General features: G+C 33.7%; 1 protein-coding gene across 1 annotated transcript in view; it reads left to right on the forward strand.

Moving 5' to 3' along the window:
* Positions 1-15767, forward strand: part of UGCG (UDP-glucose ceramide glucosyltransferase) — a 36713-nt gene extending 20946 nt beyond the window's left edge. The window contains exons 3-9 of the mRNA XM_079112618.1: positions 6393-6495; positions 7558-7659; positions 9318-9430; positions 11472-11650; positions 12961-13047; positions 13683-13872; positions 14342-15767. Coding sequence (XP_078968744.1) covers positions 6393-6495; positions 7558-7659; positions 9318-9430; positions 11472-11650; positions 12961-13047; positions 13683-13872; positions 14342-14512 — 945 coding nt within the window. The 3' untranslated portion in view covers positions 14513-15767. The remainder of the gene's footprint in view (positions 1-6392; positions 6496-7557; positions 7660-9317; positions 9431-11471; positions 11651-12960; positions 13048-13682; positions 13873-14341) is intronic.
* Positions 15768-16793: the final 1026 nt, after the last annotated feature.

A 16793-nucleotide genomic window follows, 5' to 3' on the forward strand; every position in this document is an offset into this window, starting at 1 on the left:
CCCTTTGTCTCTACTCGTCTCAGTTTTTACCCTGTTTCCTCAGTTTTTTTTTTAATAGCTATTTTTGCTACTTGGAGACTCTTTCCTCCTATTTCTTTAGTACTGTGTAACCTACATTGTCAGAAAGATCATGATAAACATACCACACTTCTCCTGGGGATCAGTGTTTGTTCTTTTTTTTAGCCCTTATTTTCCTTGGTAGCACCAATGAAAAGAATAGCAAAGACATAGCTGTGACAACCTTAATATAATTCTTATTAGGTATGGGGACGTGAGTATCATTCAGGTTTTTTTTAGTGTTATTTTTATATTATCACTCTGTGAGTGTGAGATTTAGATATTTAAAACTAAAACAAAATGTTTCTTCTGACCTGTATGTGTTTATATTTAAAAATTTTAGAGACCCGAATTATACATGTGTTATGTAATCAAATAAATATTTCAAAAAAATAAGGTAATTGTATATACTTGATCCCCCCCCCCCCATAAAAGATGCAAAACACAGCCTTTTACAATTTGGAAAGAATGATAAAAATAAGATTAATTGTAAAGTAAGTTCTGCAAGAAGAAAAATGGAAGTTTTCTAAGACCCATATTATGCAAGTAAATGCAAAGGAAAATTTATTTTTATGAATGAAATAATATTTTCATTCATTATGAACACATCTTAGGGCGTAACATAGACTTAGAATCATATACATTTATGGATGTGGAATGCAATCTCACATTTCACTTTCTTAACCACCCAGCTATCCTTTCCCCAATCACCCCACCCTCCTCCACATTCACTCACTTTTTTTTCATGCATTGCCATTTTTTAATTGGTGCATAATTATACATAAGAGTGGAATATGTTGTGATACAGCATTTTCATTCTTTTCTCACTTTACTTCCTAGAAATTGTTGGTTTTTGAAAAAGGTCTTGACCAAATATAGTACTACCTTGCCTTCACATGGCATTACACTTTTCAAATCTCTTTTCCAACCATTATTACGTATGATACAAACCTGTGAACAAATGACAATATTATTTGACGGATTAGCAAACCAAGGCACAAAGAGGATAAGTGGTTTGCTCCAATTCACCCAGTCATAAAGTGCCCAGAATAAATACTAAGTTTGTTAAATTACTGTAGTTCTCTCCCTACAGGTTACTTAATAACTAAGACAATGCTCAAGTGTAAATAAATGAGTTTGAACCCTAGAATTCTAGCAACCTTTCAATTCCAGGTTTAAAAGCAAGATTTATCTTTTGTGCAAAATCACCTCTGATCTATACATGAAATGTTACCTCAACCAACATTGACTTGTCTCCTTTGCTTCAATCACTTTTAAGCCTTGGTTATTTAATTTATATGTTGCAGCCTTTCTGAGCTGATAAGTCATGGGATTTAAATAGTTGAGGAAGTTTGTGCAGCCTTTAGTTATAGAAAGAGTTCTTAAAAATAACCCTGGGAACATATGTTCCATTAATTATGAACATTTGGGGTGAATCTGTAATTGATTTCTTCTTCTGAATGAAGTTTTTTAAAAAGATTATAATTCAAGATTATTGCAAGCTCCAGTTTCAATTAGGTCTTTTACCATTTGTGAAGAGAAATCTATTTTGGTGCTCCTTATGAAAAGAGAACAGCATATGCAGGAGACTATTCTTTTAAGACAAACAATTTTATTTTATAATTATAATAGCTGTTTATATAGAAAATTTGGAAACCAGACAAAAAGTACAAAGTATCTGCGAATTAGGGAAAAATTTTTTATCACATGACATTTTATTTGTTCTTTTAAAAACCAAATGCAGTAGCAAGGGTTTCACTAGAGACTGAAGTTAGACCATCGAAATCACAAATCTGAGTGTGAACTGATGCAATGTTTGTGTCACCACGGAGGCAAGTTGTCACAAAATCAACAGTAACATGACTGCCAGGCCCAGCACACTTTAGTGTTTGCTTTTTGTTGAGTGTGAAGGTCATTTTACAAAAGTATGGAAATATCTCCATTCTGGACATAAGTTTTTCCTCTGCTATTTGATTTGGACATCATGGGCCATTTTGGGGAAAAGGGTAGAACATATGTTGAAGTTTTAATTTTTTATTTAATTTTGGGGATGTGCGAGAATACTTATTAGTGACACTTGTTCAGAATTTCTAGGTTTCATTTTGGTAAGATTACACTAATAGCCCTGAAAGATGTCTGTGCTTTAAATGTCTTATAAATCCACCTTTATGTTGATGCATATTCTTTAGGAGAAGATACAAGAGTGAAAAAAATGATGCAATTCATTTTCTACAAAATTGAGTGCTCATTTGGCATCAGCATAGGACAGATTTGGGGGAGATCCAGCAGTAGCAGAAGGATTCAGCATTCTGCATATAAAGTGTCTTGCTAGCTTCACTTCAGCCATATGAACACTTTAAATTAATGGTCAGTTTTTAACAGTACAGCTATGGTAATTGGAATTTTTTTTTTCTCTCCTGCAACATAGAATTGGTTTAAAATGTTATAAGTTCAGAGCCATATTTTGAATTCCTCATTGTCAGTGGTGTAGCTATCCTTATGATATTTTTCTAACCAAGTAGTCATCTAACAAAGAAAGGCTGAAAAATAGGATCCAATTAAAAGATCAAGTACAAGTGTTGTTAATACAGGTAGTAAAATGAAGTCTGAAAGATTCGGAATTTATCGAATTAGTTTGAAAAACTGTATCAACAATCTGGTTCTTGAGAATAGATAACAAATATTCAGCCTTACCTGTCAAAACTTAGAATTCGGAGTAGTTTTCTCATAAAACATCTTCTTCCTGGCATCTTTCTTTCACTCAGAAGTTACACAGGACGAATGTTTTAACAAACATATTCACTACTGGCTCTGTGCCAGCAAATGTTCTAGGCATTCGGGGGTCAAAGTACCTTCTGTGATAGGTTTTGTATTCTGTTGTAATTCAAATATTATTAAATTATCTATAAATATGTGAAAAGTAGTTATCTATAAATAATAACTCAAGCTATTTCAAGGTATTCTTACCTGATAATGCAATATAATTGATCCAAGCATGAAAACATTTTTCAGGAGGAGGTGGAGCTTGGTGGTAGAGCATGTGCTGTACAGGTTAACCTGTACTAGGTCCTGGGTTTAATCCCCAGCACCAAAAAAAAAAAAAAAAAAAAACCCCAAAACGTCTATTTTAAAGAGAAATTTTATTGTTTATTATAATAAAAAGTTTACTTTCCTAATGCCTACGAGATTGAATCAATGGGATTTTAAAAAATGTTTGTGCATTTAAATCTGTTACTTATGCAGCTTATCTTATTCATAAGTGCAAAAAGTAATAGTCATCATTATTGCAATTTCAGATATTCAGTTCCTAAATATTAAAGGACTGAATGTTCTTGCTTGTGGATTTTTTTAAATACCTATCTTGTTCCTTTTAGTCATGTCATTGTTTTAAAAGAAAAAGGAGAAAGTTACTTTGTTTGGCTATTTGCATTGCAATCTTGCTTAAGATTTAATGGAAGCTAATCTTACGCCTAGTTTAGAGGTTATGTCTAGAGTTCATGTATTCAAACAGTATCTATTTAGAGTAGAATTTACTTTCTCTTATATCCCTTGCAGATTTATAAAGTAAATGTTTTCTTGAAATATCTTAAAAGTGTTTTTTAATAGATAGTTTTTAACATACATATTTATACCTAATCCTAAAGAGTATAAAAATACCTGAAAAGTTACTTTTGTATGAACTAAAAGCCTCTCACCAGTTTAGTGTCTTGTGTCAGTTACAGTGTAGTTGGAATGCTTTAACTATTTTAATACAGAGATTTCTAGCAAATAAAATGAGCAAACTGTGAAGACAAAGAGGTGATTATGATAGCTGAAAAGCAGAGTCCTCATTAAAATTTGATACCTTAGGAAACACTTGGAATGCTTCCTCCAATTGGGTGTGATTTTTAATATCAGAAACATTTTTATAAAGGTTACGTGTTTTAAGAGCCTACATTTCTTTTAAGGGTAATGTGAGCTGAGTTTCATTTGCACTCTGGCTAATCCGAAGGTATTTGTTTATATTCTGTAATTAAGTTTAAGAAGCGTAATCAATAAAAATTAAAATTTTAAACCTTGCATCTGAATACAGGTCAGCTGTACCTCCCTTACTTATAACCTCCCAAATTATCACCATAGAACTCTTAAAATATTTGTGCTATACTCCAGTTTTTCAGGTTAGCTCTTTGTTTCCCATTGAGTACATTTTCAGTACTATGTTTTACAAAATTTTCTTTTGCCGTTGTGGAATTACATTGCTTAGAAACATTTTCTTTTAATGTATTTACTCATCATACCTACAGAATAGCATGAATTATAAAAACATTAAGGAAACTAAGCTATGTCTGGGAAAACAAGGAATTCTTTAACGCAAGCCTGGCTGAACAGTTTACTAGAGTAGAAAAACTGTTACTTTTACCCTTTAGAAAGTCAAACGCTTAACCTTTCCAATCTTCATGATGAAGGCCACTGCCTTTTGGTGGATGGACTGAGCATTTTGAGAGTCAGGACAGGAGGATGACTGACACTTTATAGAACTGAGACTCAACTCCGGGAAACTTCAGGGGTGTGGAGAAATGGTGTCCTTGCCATTGGCAGATTTTTATCTGGCCTCTGAAGAGCACGTAGCTGTAGAGTTGGTTTTAATCCTTCTTGAATGACAGTGTTAGTCATCATTAAAGGTAGATATCAGGATGTATAACAGTAGGCAGAAAGTGTGAAGAAAGAATAAATCGTTTTCACCATTGATTTAATTATTGAGAAAGCTTCTTTTTAATTTTTATTTTTACAGACTGCATTTTGATTCATTGTACACAAATGGGGTACAGCTTTTCATTTCTGTGATTGTACACAGTGTAGATTCACACCATTCAGGTAATCATACATATACATAGGGTAATACTGTCTGTCTCCATCTACTCTTTCCTTCCCCACCCTCTCCTCCCGCCCCATGAGAAAGTTTTTTTTTTTTTTTTTTTTTTTTTTAAAAGCTAAAAGCTTCACTGACCTTGGTCCTGGTGTTTCTGGACTTAAGCCCCACAGTGCTGGGAATTAAACCCAAAGTGCTGTGCTTACTAGGGAAGCACTACTCTGAGCCACATCCCCAGCCCTACAAATTTCTTTATTGCTAACCCTTGGTGAAATAAGTTGTATTTGGCAAGTGGTGATTAATTATTATGCTCAACAATACTATAAACATTTCATTTCTACTTTTTACTTGTGCATGCTTACCAATAGACATAAATAAAACAGCCCTTCCTATTACCCAAGTTAGTTCCTGTGTGTTAGACACATAAAATGTCATGTCCATAGCTCTTTTTATTTTTTAGAACACATAGCTTTGTTATTTTTTCATGGACATAATTAACTTCCTTTCTGTGCTTAAATGCTCAACCAGTTTTAGAAAGGGGATTTGGTAGGAAATTTGTCGTTGAGTCAGCGTGAATTCATCACCACTTCTGGAAAAATTACTACTTACAATATATAACCCACAAAATAATACATCTTCGTATGTGAGAGCAAGCACTTTTTAACATTTAGTAATGGTAACTGAGAATTTCAGCTCAAGATTTTATGAACCTGGCTGTGTATCAGAATCACCCTCAGAGCTTCTGATTCAGAAGTCTAAGAATAGGACCCAATTCTCTTTTTAAAATAAATGTCCTAGGGTAATTTTGACACAGCCATTCAAGTGTTAAGAAATGAGTTTCTGACTAAACGTAGCCCTGAGCAAAATGAAATCCTGAGTATTTTCATAGTTATAAAGCTAGCAAAGCATGCTTTTCAAGATAGTGAATGTTAAATCAAATAAAAGTTTATTTTATTTTAAAAATTATATAAAAAGATCTGATCTCATTTTGTCCTTTAAGTATATCATAATGGGATTTTATTTGTAATTTATAGCACCTTCATGAAATAATACTGAGTTTCAAGACAAAGCTCCTAGAAGATAGAGGATGTATTTATATTGCTTCCTTTCATTGTTGCTTTTTATTCTGCTGGGTGCCCTGTGAGCATTTAGTCTTCAATGACGAAGGCCCTGGGCAAGCTCCAGATCTAGTTTACTCACTAGAGCCTGCTTGTCTGGGAATGGGCGAGACCTCAAGCTTGGGCGCTCCCAGCCTCTGCCCTATTCCTCCAGCTTGCAAACAGGTCCCTGTCTTGGAGGATCTTCCCTCCATTTAAGCAACACTTGTTACCATCAGTGTTTGCACCCATTATGAATACTCTCTTAACTTGTAAACTTTATACATATGATTGCTTGTTTTTCTTATGCTTTTGATTAGTTGTAAATGCTATCAATAACTGCTTATTTTTGAAGAGGCTAATTTACATAAAACATCTTCTTTGACTAGTATGAAGTACTCCTTTGTGTGCAAGATCACGATGATCCAGCCATTGACGTATGTAAGAAGCTACTTGGAAAATATCCAAATGTCGATGCTAGATTATTTATAGGTAAGCAACAAATTAATTCTTCACCAACCATTTTGTTTTGTTACTATTAATTCTCAGTCTTTTCTGCTTTGAACCATAGATTAGGTGTTTGCCACCCATTGACATTATTAGCATGTTTGCTCTAAATGTAGTGTTTAGAGAAGTGAAAGATGTTTACATTCCTTTGAGAAAAGTTATCAAAACAAAGGTTTTTGGCTTTTCCCCCCCAAATCTGTGATTTGCAAAATACACCAAAAAAGTATTTTACTCACCAATCAGACCCAAGCATGTTCTTTTGGTAATATTTTCATTGTGTAAGCGGGTATACCATTTTCTGGGTATCATTGACTATAATTGGAAGTAAGCAATAGAAATCACTTTTATTATATTGCAAAATGAGTATTTTTCCAAAAGCCTATAGACTAAGGCTTATAGAAGTATATTTACCATTAAATGTTAGGGGTTTTTTTGTTTGTTTGTTTGTTTTTTAACTGTTAAACATAGGTCTGATTCCATCTGATTCCACCGTTTCACCCTAATGGTCAATTTCTGTGTGCTGTTTTAATAGCTTCAAAATGAGCCCTATAGCTTTTGTTTCTTACTATCACTTTTTAAATGACAGGATTTATGTGTATTTGTAGTGTCTAACATGATGTTTTGAAGTATGTACGCTTTGGGGAATGGCTAGATCAAACTAATCAGCCTGTGCACGACCTCACATTCTTGTTTATTTGTGGTGAGAAATCTACTCCCAGTAACTTTGCAGTATTCAGCACTTTGTTGTTGTAACCGTAGTCATCATGTTGTACAGTTGTTACTAAATATTGATTCCTACTACTAAGGTAAGAATTTAAGAATTAAACTAAACCAGTGGGTTTTCAAAGCTAAATGCTATAATTTTCCTTTTGAAAATGAAACATTTCTTCTCAATATTATAAGTAATAGAAAATGTAAAAATTGTAGATGTATGTTTACATTTTTAAATATAAAAATACTCTAACTTCTCTCTACCATCTTTCTTTATAAGAAAAGTATTTTCATTATTATAATTCTTTTTTTACTGTTGTATCTTTACATTCTTAGGTGGCAAAAAGGTTGGCATTAATCCTAAAATTAATAATTTAATGCCAGGATATGAAGTTGCAAAGTATGATCTTATATGGATTTGTGATAGTGGAATAAGAGGTGAGGTTTTTCTTACTTATTTTATAAAACTATTTAATGATAAAACACAATCCAAAACTAAATTTATCAGTCCTTTTTGTTTGCCTAATAATTTATTTCATCATTATCTCATGGTAGTATGTTCTATTATACTTACTAATATTTTGATTTTTTTTCTTTTCCTAACCCAGAATATTATACATATTAAAATGTTTTCATTTTGAAGAGAAAATTCTAACCATTAAAAAAAGTAGTCACAGTCCATTATACAATTAAGGAGTTTTCTCATGTGTGTAATTTTCCCTTGTTTGTGTGATGCGTATCTTCTGCTTGAATCTGCCGTGACTTACATAATACACTATCTCAAAGGGACAGAAATCACTAAGTGCATGTTGTACTAGAATACATACAGTTATTAGGGTATATCTGTGTGTTCTTAGATGGTTTTAGCAAGAAGCCTTTTATATACTGAAATTATAATTTGCACTTTTAAACACTCATTCTTACGTTAGATACTGTAATATCTTGCTGTGCTCTGATGACCTTACATTTCTTTTTTTTTTTTTTTAATTTTTTTAGTTGTTGATGGACCTTTATTTTATTGATTGATTGATGTATATATGGTGCTGAGAATAGAACCCAGCACCTCACACATGCTAGGCAAGTGCTCTACCACTGAGCCACAACCCCAGCCCTACCTTACATTTCTCAACCTCAACATTAGTGACATTTTGGGCCTCATAATTTTTTGTTATGGGGTCTGTCCATGAGATGTTTTATCAGCATACCTGGCCTCTACCCACTAGATGCCACTCTGAGCCCCCTGCTCAGTTGGAAAAACCTAAGTTGTCTACAGACATTGGCAAGTGTCCCCTGTGGAGAAGAATTGCTCTTGGTAGAGAACCACTGACCTAGAATACGAGTGTTTAAGGGCCAAACACAACTTTGTTTCATACAGCAGGTTTAGTTCTTGAACACTAGAAGGAAATACATAAGGTCATGAAAAATTAGATGTTTGCTATTTGAAAATAGGGCAAAGAGTTACATTTCTTTATTAACTTAAATGCAAATTTGAAAATTTACACGAGTGGTACTCCTACAAATGAATCAGGACCATTACAAATCCATCAGCTCCTGGTCAAGTCCTTATGTTCATTCTGTCAACTTCCACTCATTCTTCACATTTGCTATCTGTTATAAATTCATTTTTGTTATGCCTTTCAGGGTACAAATCTTGGTTAAATATGGTTTTACTCCATTTCTCATTAGCAGTTCTAAGGGATCAGGTACAAATAACACTGAGAAAGCAGGGTCAGGTTGGAGAGTAGAGACAAGAACTAAGGTCCTTTGACCTGCTCCAGAATCTTTGTCATAGAACATGTTGCCCTTATTCCATTTGGGCCAGGGAATATTTGCAAAGTATTCCTAGTGTGTGATATGTATTAGATGTATACTAGACTGAATATGTGTAGAGTAAAATTATCATAAAGTATGCCTTTATGAAATTTTGTGTCCTACTCAGAAAAGTGTTTGATTCATCTTAAGTCCAAATGTTTAAAATAAGTTTTATTTTAATTTAATAACAATTCATAAGATATTTTACATTAGCATTTTACTAAAAAGTAACCTTTTTTCTCCCTTCTCCTCATCTTTATTTATTTTATTTTTTTTAATTTTAGTAATTCCAGACACACTAACTGACATGGTTAATCAAATGACAGAAAAAGTAGGCTTGGTTCATGGGCTGCCTTATGTAGCTGACAGACAGGGCTTTGCCGCCACATTAGAACAGGTAAGTATGGTGGTTATAAATAATATTGGTTATCAGATCACTAATCTTCTAGAAGCTTGAGATTGTTCTGAGAGTTGGTATTGACTACTTGAGGTTATATCTACATGGGAACCTGTTGGGAACTAAAATCCTCAAGGTGAGAGTAGCTGTTTCCTTAGTGAGGACATACTCTGGCCCCTGGGGTGACCTACTGCTGAACTGACCATACACTGGCACCAGGAGCTGCACCTGGGAAATGCCTAGACTGTTGACTTACATAAAAGAGCATAGCAGTGTTCTTTCTAAAATTCAAACTGAAAAAAACCTTTGTTAATATATCATGAAGTATTTCATATTTACAAGAAAGGTGTTTGTATGAGTTCTCATACAGTCCATTTGATTTCCTGTTTCACTTCAACTTTGTGTTTGCCTGCGGTGCTGAGCATCGCACCCAGGACTCTGCACTATGCAAGTGCTCTACCAGTGAGCCAAATTCCCAGCCCTTTTAACATTTTGGTACTTTGGATTCTAATTTTTTTTCCATGTGCCTTTTAAACAACATAGTTGAGGTAGTATTCTAAAAGTAATTTTCATTTTGTCATTTAAACTTTTTCCATGTTAATAACTTAATTACCTTTCATAAAGGTACTTTTATTGCCTATATCATAGTCTATCATGTAAATTCCTATACCATTAAACATTTAGGAAAACTTACCTTCATGTTATAAGGGAAGGATTCATGGTTTCAATTTTTAAATATATCTGCATTTATATTCTTTTGAATTACAGTGTTATGATAGCTGCAGATATGAAGGGGTAAAGATACATTATGAGAACTTGCATTTGACCTTTGACAATTTGAGCCATGGTCTCTTTCTTAATATTGCCTATGAATATGTGTCTCCTACTACAAGAGCTTATTAGTCCTAAATTACTGAGCTTTTTTGGTTAGTAAGAGAAACTCTGGGTAGCTGTGTTAAGTTAAAATACTATATATTCTTTTATGCCATATTGTCCTTTTGTTTAAGAAATATCCAAGTTGATGTATATGTCAGTGATAAACATTTCCCAGAATACATCCACTTCCTAGGTAGGTTTAATCCACGAAAGTCACTCTGTCATAGAGTGAGTGGAGATCAGTCAGAGAAGTCTTTATAGGCTGTAAAAGAAATCTTCAACACAATCCCCAGTCCCCTTAGTCCTAAAACCTCACTGCTTAAGGGATTAAGATATGTGCTTGTGATCTCAGAAGTTAGGTTTGATTCAGTCTCACACCATGACTTCAGTGTGCTCTGAGTGTGTAGCAAGAAAGCCTATCTAGAGAAGGGGCAGTAAGATGGAAGACAGAATGTTAGTATCCACCAATGTAAAAAGTACATTGAAAAACAAAATTGTAGAAATTAGGAAGAATCTCATTGATCCAGGACAGAGAGCACCTAGCAATGAAAGGTTGCAAGAAAAGGAATTAAGAAATAGTACTGGGTTCAATCCCCAGCACCACAAAAAGAAAAAAAAAAAAAGAAATAGTACTATGCTGAAGGTTTATACTGCTATGGATGACGTGTGTATACGTGCAAGTCTGCATGTATATGTAAACATATACCTGTACATATGTGCATGCAACTATATGTGTATATAGATACACTGATCAAATAAAACAAGTAGATGTGTAAGTTTTTTTACATGTGCATCCTAAAAACATGATACCTTGAATAATTGTTAATACTTTATATGCCAGTTAATAACATTTTATCTGTCTGATTTAATATCCAGGTTTTTACTTGGGTAAATCTTTGAGTTTACAGTTTTAGAAGATAGTATTTGAGATATGCTTTTCCTTCTAGAAGTAAAGATTTATTTGTAATGGTGGTTACAAAAGTAATGAACCAAATAAAATACTTATCATCTACTAAATGTAAGTACTCGTGTCCTGCTTTTTATTCAGGTAGTTTAAGAATAATAGGATATTCACTCAATCAGAGAAACTCATAAGGAAAAACTTATAAACATCATATTTTAAACATCAAGTTCTAATTGTATACATTTGTGTTTTTCTGGGCAGGTATATTTTGGTACTTCACATCCAAGGTCCTATATCTCTGCCAATGTAACTGGTTTCAAGTGCGTGACAGGAATGTCTTGTTTAATGAGAAAGGATGTGTTAGATCAAGCAGGAGGACTCATAGCTTTTGCTCAGTACATTGCTGAAGATTACTTTATGGCCAAAGCAATAGCTGACCGGTAAGAAAACTAAATTAAACTGTAGTACTTTTGGTACCTAACTTCTATTGGTTTACTCTTTCTGTTCAAATCATGGATTAGGGCTATTTTATTTTTTGCTATTGAGTACAAAGTAGATTAATAATTTTGGAAAAGCAGTTCATATTGGTTATAGGTATGTACTAATGAAGCCAAGTACATGTTCTAATTTCCCTATTTTCTTCAAATTATTGTGGTTTGAAGTGGTGAAAAGGAAGCTTCTCTGTGATTGTGCATTTTCACTAGTATAGATAGGAATTTCAATTAAATTTCTTTTAAAAGAATTTAAGCTATCAGTGCAATCATAAGCCATTAGGCTTAAAGTATCAGTTCAGCATTTGAAATTTCTTTTTTTTTTTTAATTAGGTTTTATTTATTGCAAACAATTCAACCCAGGTTTTGTTTAATATATATACATATATATATATATAATATATGTTTTGTTTTATATTTTATTTAGAGACAGGGTCTCCGTGAGCTTTAAAATATTTATTTATTTATTTATTTATTTATTTATTTATTTATTTATTTATTTATTTATTGTTCTGGGGATTGAACCTAGGACCTAGCACTCTGTGAATGGAGCTATATCCCCAGCCCCCTTTATTTTATTTTTATCTGGTGCAGAGGATTGAACCCAGGGCCTCACATGTGCTAGGGAAGTGCTCTGCCACTGAGCCACAACCTCAGCCCCCATTTGAAATTTCTTGGCAGATTATTTGATGATTTCCTAAGAAGCCCTCTATTGGTTCATATGATTGACAGCATTTCTCTGTCACAAAAGACTTGTTTGTTTAAAGGACATCACTGCCTTGCTTGATAGTTTATTTAAAATATGGTTTTAAAAATTGAAGTGTTATTTTAAAAATTCTCTCTCAATGGTGTTCATGTGGTTCATAGTCTCCTAATGTCTCCCATGAGACACATAACACCACTTTTTGTTTATATTTTTTCTTGAATTACAGACATGCCTTTTTGGGGAAGGCAGGAAGTAGTGATCAGAGACTCAACTATTCAATACAGCACCTTCTCCATTAAGTACTTTCAGAGTGACTGCCTTTTATATTACCTTATACTGTGAAATAAGAGGGCTGTAGTTCCTTCTAGTTTGTAGATGGTGCTCTCTTGGGCCAACATAATTGCTCAAACATCCGTGAGTAGTGTGTTAATCCTGAGGGCTGGGCTCACCCTGAATGCCAGCAGTTGCTCACTCTTACAGTGATTAAGCATAACCAGTCAAGCTTGCGTGTGCTCATCATCCTGGTTCATCTTATAATCATCTTCATTTTCAGAGGTTGGAGGTTTGCAATGTCCACTCAAGTTGCAATGCAAAACTCTGGTTCATATTCAATTTCTCAGTTTCAATCCAGAATGATAAGGTAAATCAAGTGTTTCTTCTCATACTTTGTTAAAAGAATGGCAGGGATGGATGATTTTCACATGGACTAAAATGTATTTTAAAAATATCTAAAAGTGAGAGATTTTTGTTTGCTTCCAGAAAATAGGCTTAGGTGTTCTGTATTAATTTTGTTTTTTGTTTGTTTGATTTGAATTTGGTACAGGGGATCACACATCCCCAGCTCTTTTTTATATTTTATTTAGAGACAGGGTCTCCATGAGCTCTATGAGTTGCCTAGTGCATTGCTAAACTGATGAGGCTGGCTTTGAACTCAAGATCTCCTGCCTCAGCCTCCTGAGCTGCTAGGATTACAGGCGTGCACTACCGTACCCAGTATAGCACTGAAATATTTTTGAGACTTTGAATTTTTTTATATGCTGATTTCTGTTGTCTACCTTTTCTGCACTTCAATTAAACTTTATAATCTGTAGTCATCAGAGTTTAGGCCATGCAAATAGATTTATACTTTCCTTTTGATATACTAAACACAAAACAATTAAAAAAAATCCCACAAAACTTTTTAAAGAGGTAAAAAGTTGATTATTTTGAGAAATAAATTTTTTGGGGAAATAGACCAGCCTGTTGTCTTAGAGAAAATTCCTTTTATTTTTTTAGGTGGACCAAATTGCGAATTAACATGCTTCCTGCTACAATCATTTGTGAGCCAATTTCAGAATGCTTTGTTGCCAGTTTAATTATTGGATGGGCCGCCCACCATGTATTCAGATGGGACATTATGGTATTTTTCATGTGTCATTGCCTGGCATGGTTTATATTTGACTACATTCAACTCAGGGGTGTCCAGGTATGTGGATAGGCATGAAAAAGTTAGGACTCATTTGGTGGAACTAAAACTATTTCAATCTAGGGAAGGTTGAAGAAAATCTATGTAAGCCATTCTTCAGTTTCCCAGTGAAGGTTAATAACAGGTTTAAACATTTTCCCTAGTGGAATGTTTTGACGCAAAATTTAACTTGATTTGCAACTTTCCGTTGGTTATGCAGTTACTTTTATTAAGGCTCCAGAAAAAAAATCATGTTATAGAAATCAGCAAATATTGAGCTAAGCATATGGTAGTATAGCAATTATTTAAATGCTGCTTTTACTAATAATCAGCATTTTCTTAAATGGTATTGCATGGCAGTTAAATTACCTAAGGAAGCAGACTTGATTTTATGTAATATACTTAGAAATTTCCTCTTTTAAAACTGGGTCTTTAGTCTGACAATGAGGAAATTAGTTTGTTTTGATTTTTCTTTTTTTCTAATCCCTAGGGTGGCACACTGTGTTTTTCAAAACTTGATTATGCAGTTGCTTGGTTCATCCGAGAATCCATGACGATATACATTTTTTTGTCGGCATTATGGGACCCTACTATAAGCTGGAGAACTGGTCGCTATAGGTTGCGCTGTGGAGGTACAGCAGAGGAAATCCTAGATGTATAACTATGACTTCGTGACTGTATATAAAAGAAAAAAAAAGAAGTATTATAAATTATGTTTATATAAATGCTTTTAAAGATCTACCTTCAGTAGTTTTATCACATGTATGTTTTGGTATCTGTTCTTTAATTTATTTTGCATGGCACTTGCATCTGTGAAAAAAAAAAAAAAAAAAACACATCTGTAGTCTTGGCCAAATGGTACTCTTTATTTTGTGGAAGTAGAGAATCAAGAGAATTGGTTCTAGGAACCTTGGTTTGTTTTTTGTTGTTTGTTTATTTTTTTAAACAAATAAATATATATATACACATATATATATATGAATGCTCTGCAACAGACACTATGACAGTATCCTTCAGTAGAGAAAGTTTCTTATTTGAGTCCTCTCTCTCAGATCATGGATGAGTGGGATGGTAACATCATTGAGGGTTTAGAAAAGACCAGAAGGCCATGAGCTTTCACGTCTAAAGTGAGTGGTAATCACACAGTGGACAAGCCACAGTGAGGTCCTAACTGAGAAACTTTTTCATGCTTTACGCCTACCTCTTGTAGTTGTTGCAGAGCAAATATAAATTGTAATAAGGTAGCTAGGCCTTACAGAAACAAACGGGAAAACTTTTAAAAATAATTATAATAAAAGAGCTGGAGTCTAGTATTTATATGAATCTGTGAGAGATTTTTTCTTCTTTTTTTCTTGGTCTCACTGCAATGAACCAAAAGGGGCTGAGTTTGGTTTTTAATTGTAGCCATGTATTGAAGGCATCTTTTTGACCAACTCTTGTTGGTTCTGTCTTGAACCATTGTTAATCACTGTGCTGTAATTACTATAGCTGAATCTTTCCTTCCCTGCTCCTTGCTGGGCCCACCCCATCTTTCCTTAACTTTTTTTTGGGGGGCGGGGGTTGGGTGATATCATTTTAGTGTGAGTGGATCTTTTGATAGTTGTAAGGAAAAATGCATTTCAGACACATTTCACACATGAGCTATTTTCTTACACAGTATGTCTTATTGTTAATAAGAATGTAATTTCATGATACAGGTATTTAATATCTTTTTTAAGTAAGTAAATATTCTAGCCATCAATAAATAAATTGCAGTAGAGTATTAAGAGGGGACAGGATGAGTTTTACTCTTAAAATCAATCAGTATCAAACTAAGTCTACTGTGTGTGTTTTTTTTTTTTTTTACTATGGTAGTCTAGTCTTATTTAAATTGGATTTTTGTATTCCAGTTTGTATGACAAAATAGACTAGATCAGCGCTTGTTGTAAATGCATGCCGTACTTCACTCTTCTCTCCCAATCATGCAGCTAAACTTGCTTGTCAGGTTGTTCTTAACTTGTGGTGAACTGGACTTGTTTTTGTTTAAAAATATAAGCAAAAATGTAAGGGACAGTGCATAAGCCTTTTTTTCTTTTTTTCTTTTTTTCTTGGTAGTAGTGTTCCGCTTTTCTTCAGGATTGGGTGGCATGTTGTCCATATGATGCCTACTGCAGGGCTAACACTGGCAATGTGGCAGCTTCGAATTCTAAGTTACTACAGTTTCCACGTCAAAGCTAATGAGTAGCATATTAGCAATAACTACATATTTATAGAAACTTCACTCTACTGAGCCAACTCATTCAATTGTCTAATAACTATATACATGGTTTAAATTGCAATATATCTATAAATGTGTATATTCTATATACACGTTTTATTTAAGTTTTTCTCTGGGCCAAACTGCTTTTTTTTTTTTTTTTTTTTGCCTTATGATGAGTTTGTTTGAAGGGCATTTTCTTTGTGAACAAAGGCTTGGATGCATTTTCCTTTCTTTATGTGAAATGGGTAATTTTGTCCCCTAAGGAAAGTTGCACAGTAAAAACCAGTCTAGTTGTGACCCACTACTTTATTATTATTTTTTTCAATCACTCTTAGATGAGTTTTGCCTGACCATGTTTGTAATTCGTTGGTGTGTTTTATGAAGTTTGGTTGATGCCATCCTTTGCACTGCTGAAGTGAAATCTTGCTTATTACATAGCTTTTTTGCTGATCTCAGTATGGGCAAAGTAATAACAAAACCAAAATGGCTGGACAGACTTCTTGTGTCTTGTAAATATAAAAATGACTGTTCTGTCAATGCATCGTGTGGCAGTTACTTAAAGTGAGGCTTCACAAAAGCAGTGTGATTCTTTGTTTAGCAATTTTGGAGTGCAGATGAAATGGCAAGAAATAATATAAATGTTGAAGAAAGCATCACAACAGAACTGTAGGAGTCCAAATTTAATAAACTGTCTTTAAAAAAA

The sequence above is a fragment of the Sciurus vulgaris genome (genome assembly GCF_902686455.1).
Source record: "Sciurus vulgaris genome assembly, chromosome: 15".
NCBI classification, from domain to species: Eukaryota; Metazoa; Chordata; class Mammalia; order Rodentia; family Sciuridae; genus Sciurus; species Sciurus vulgaris.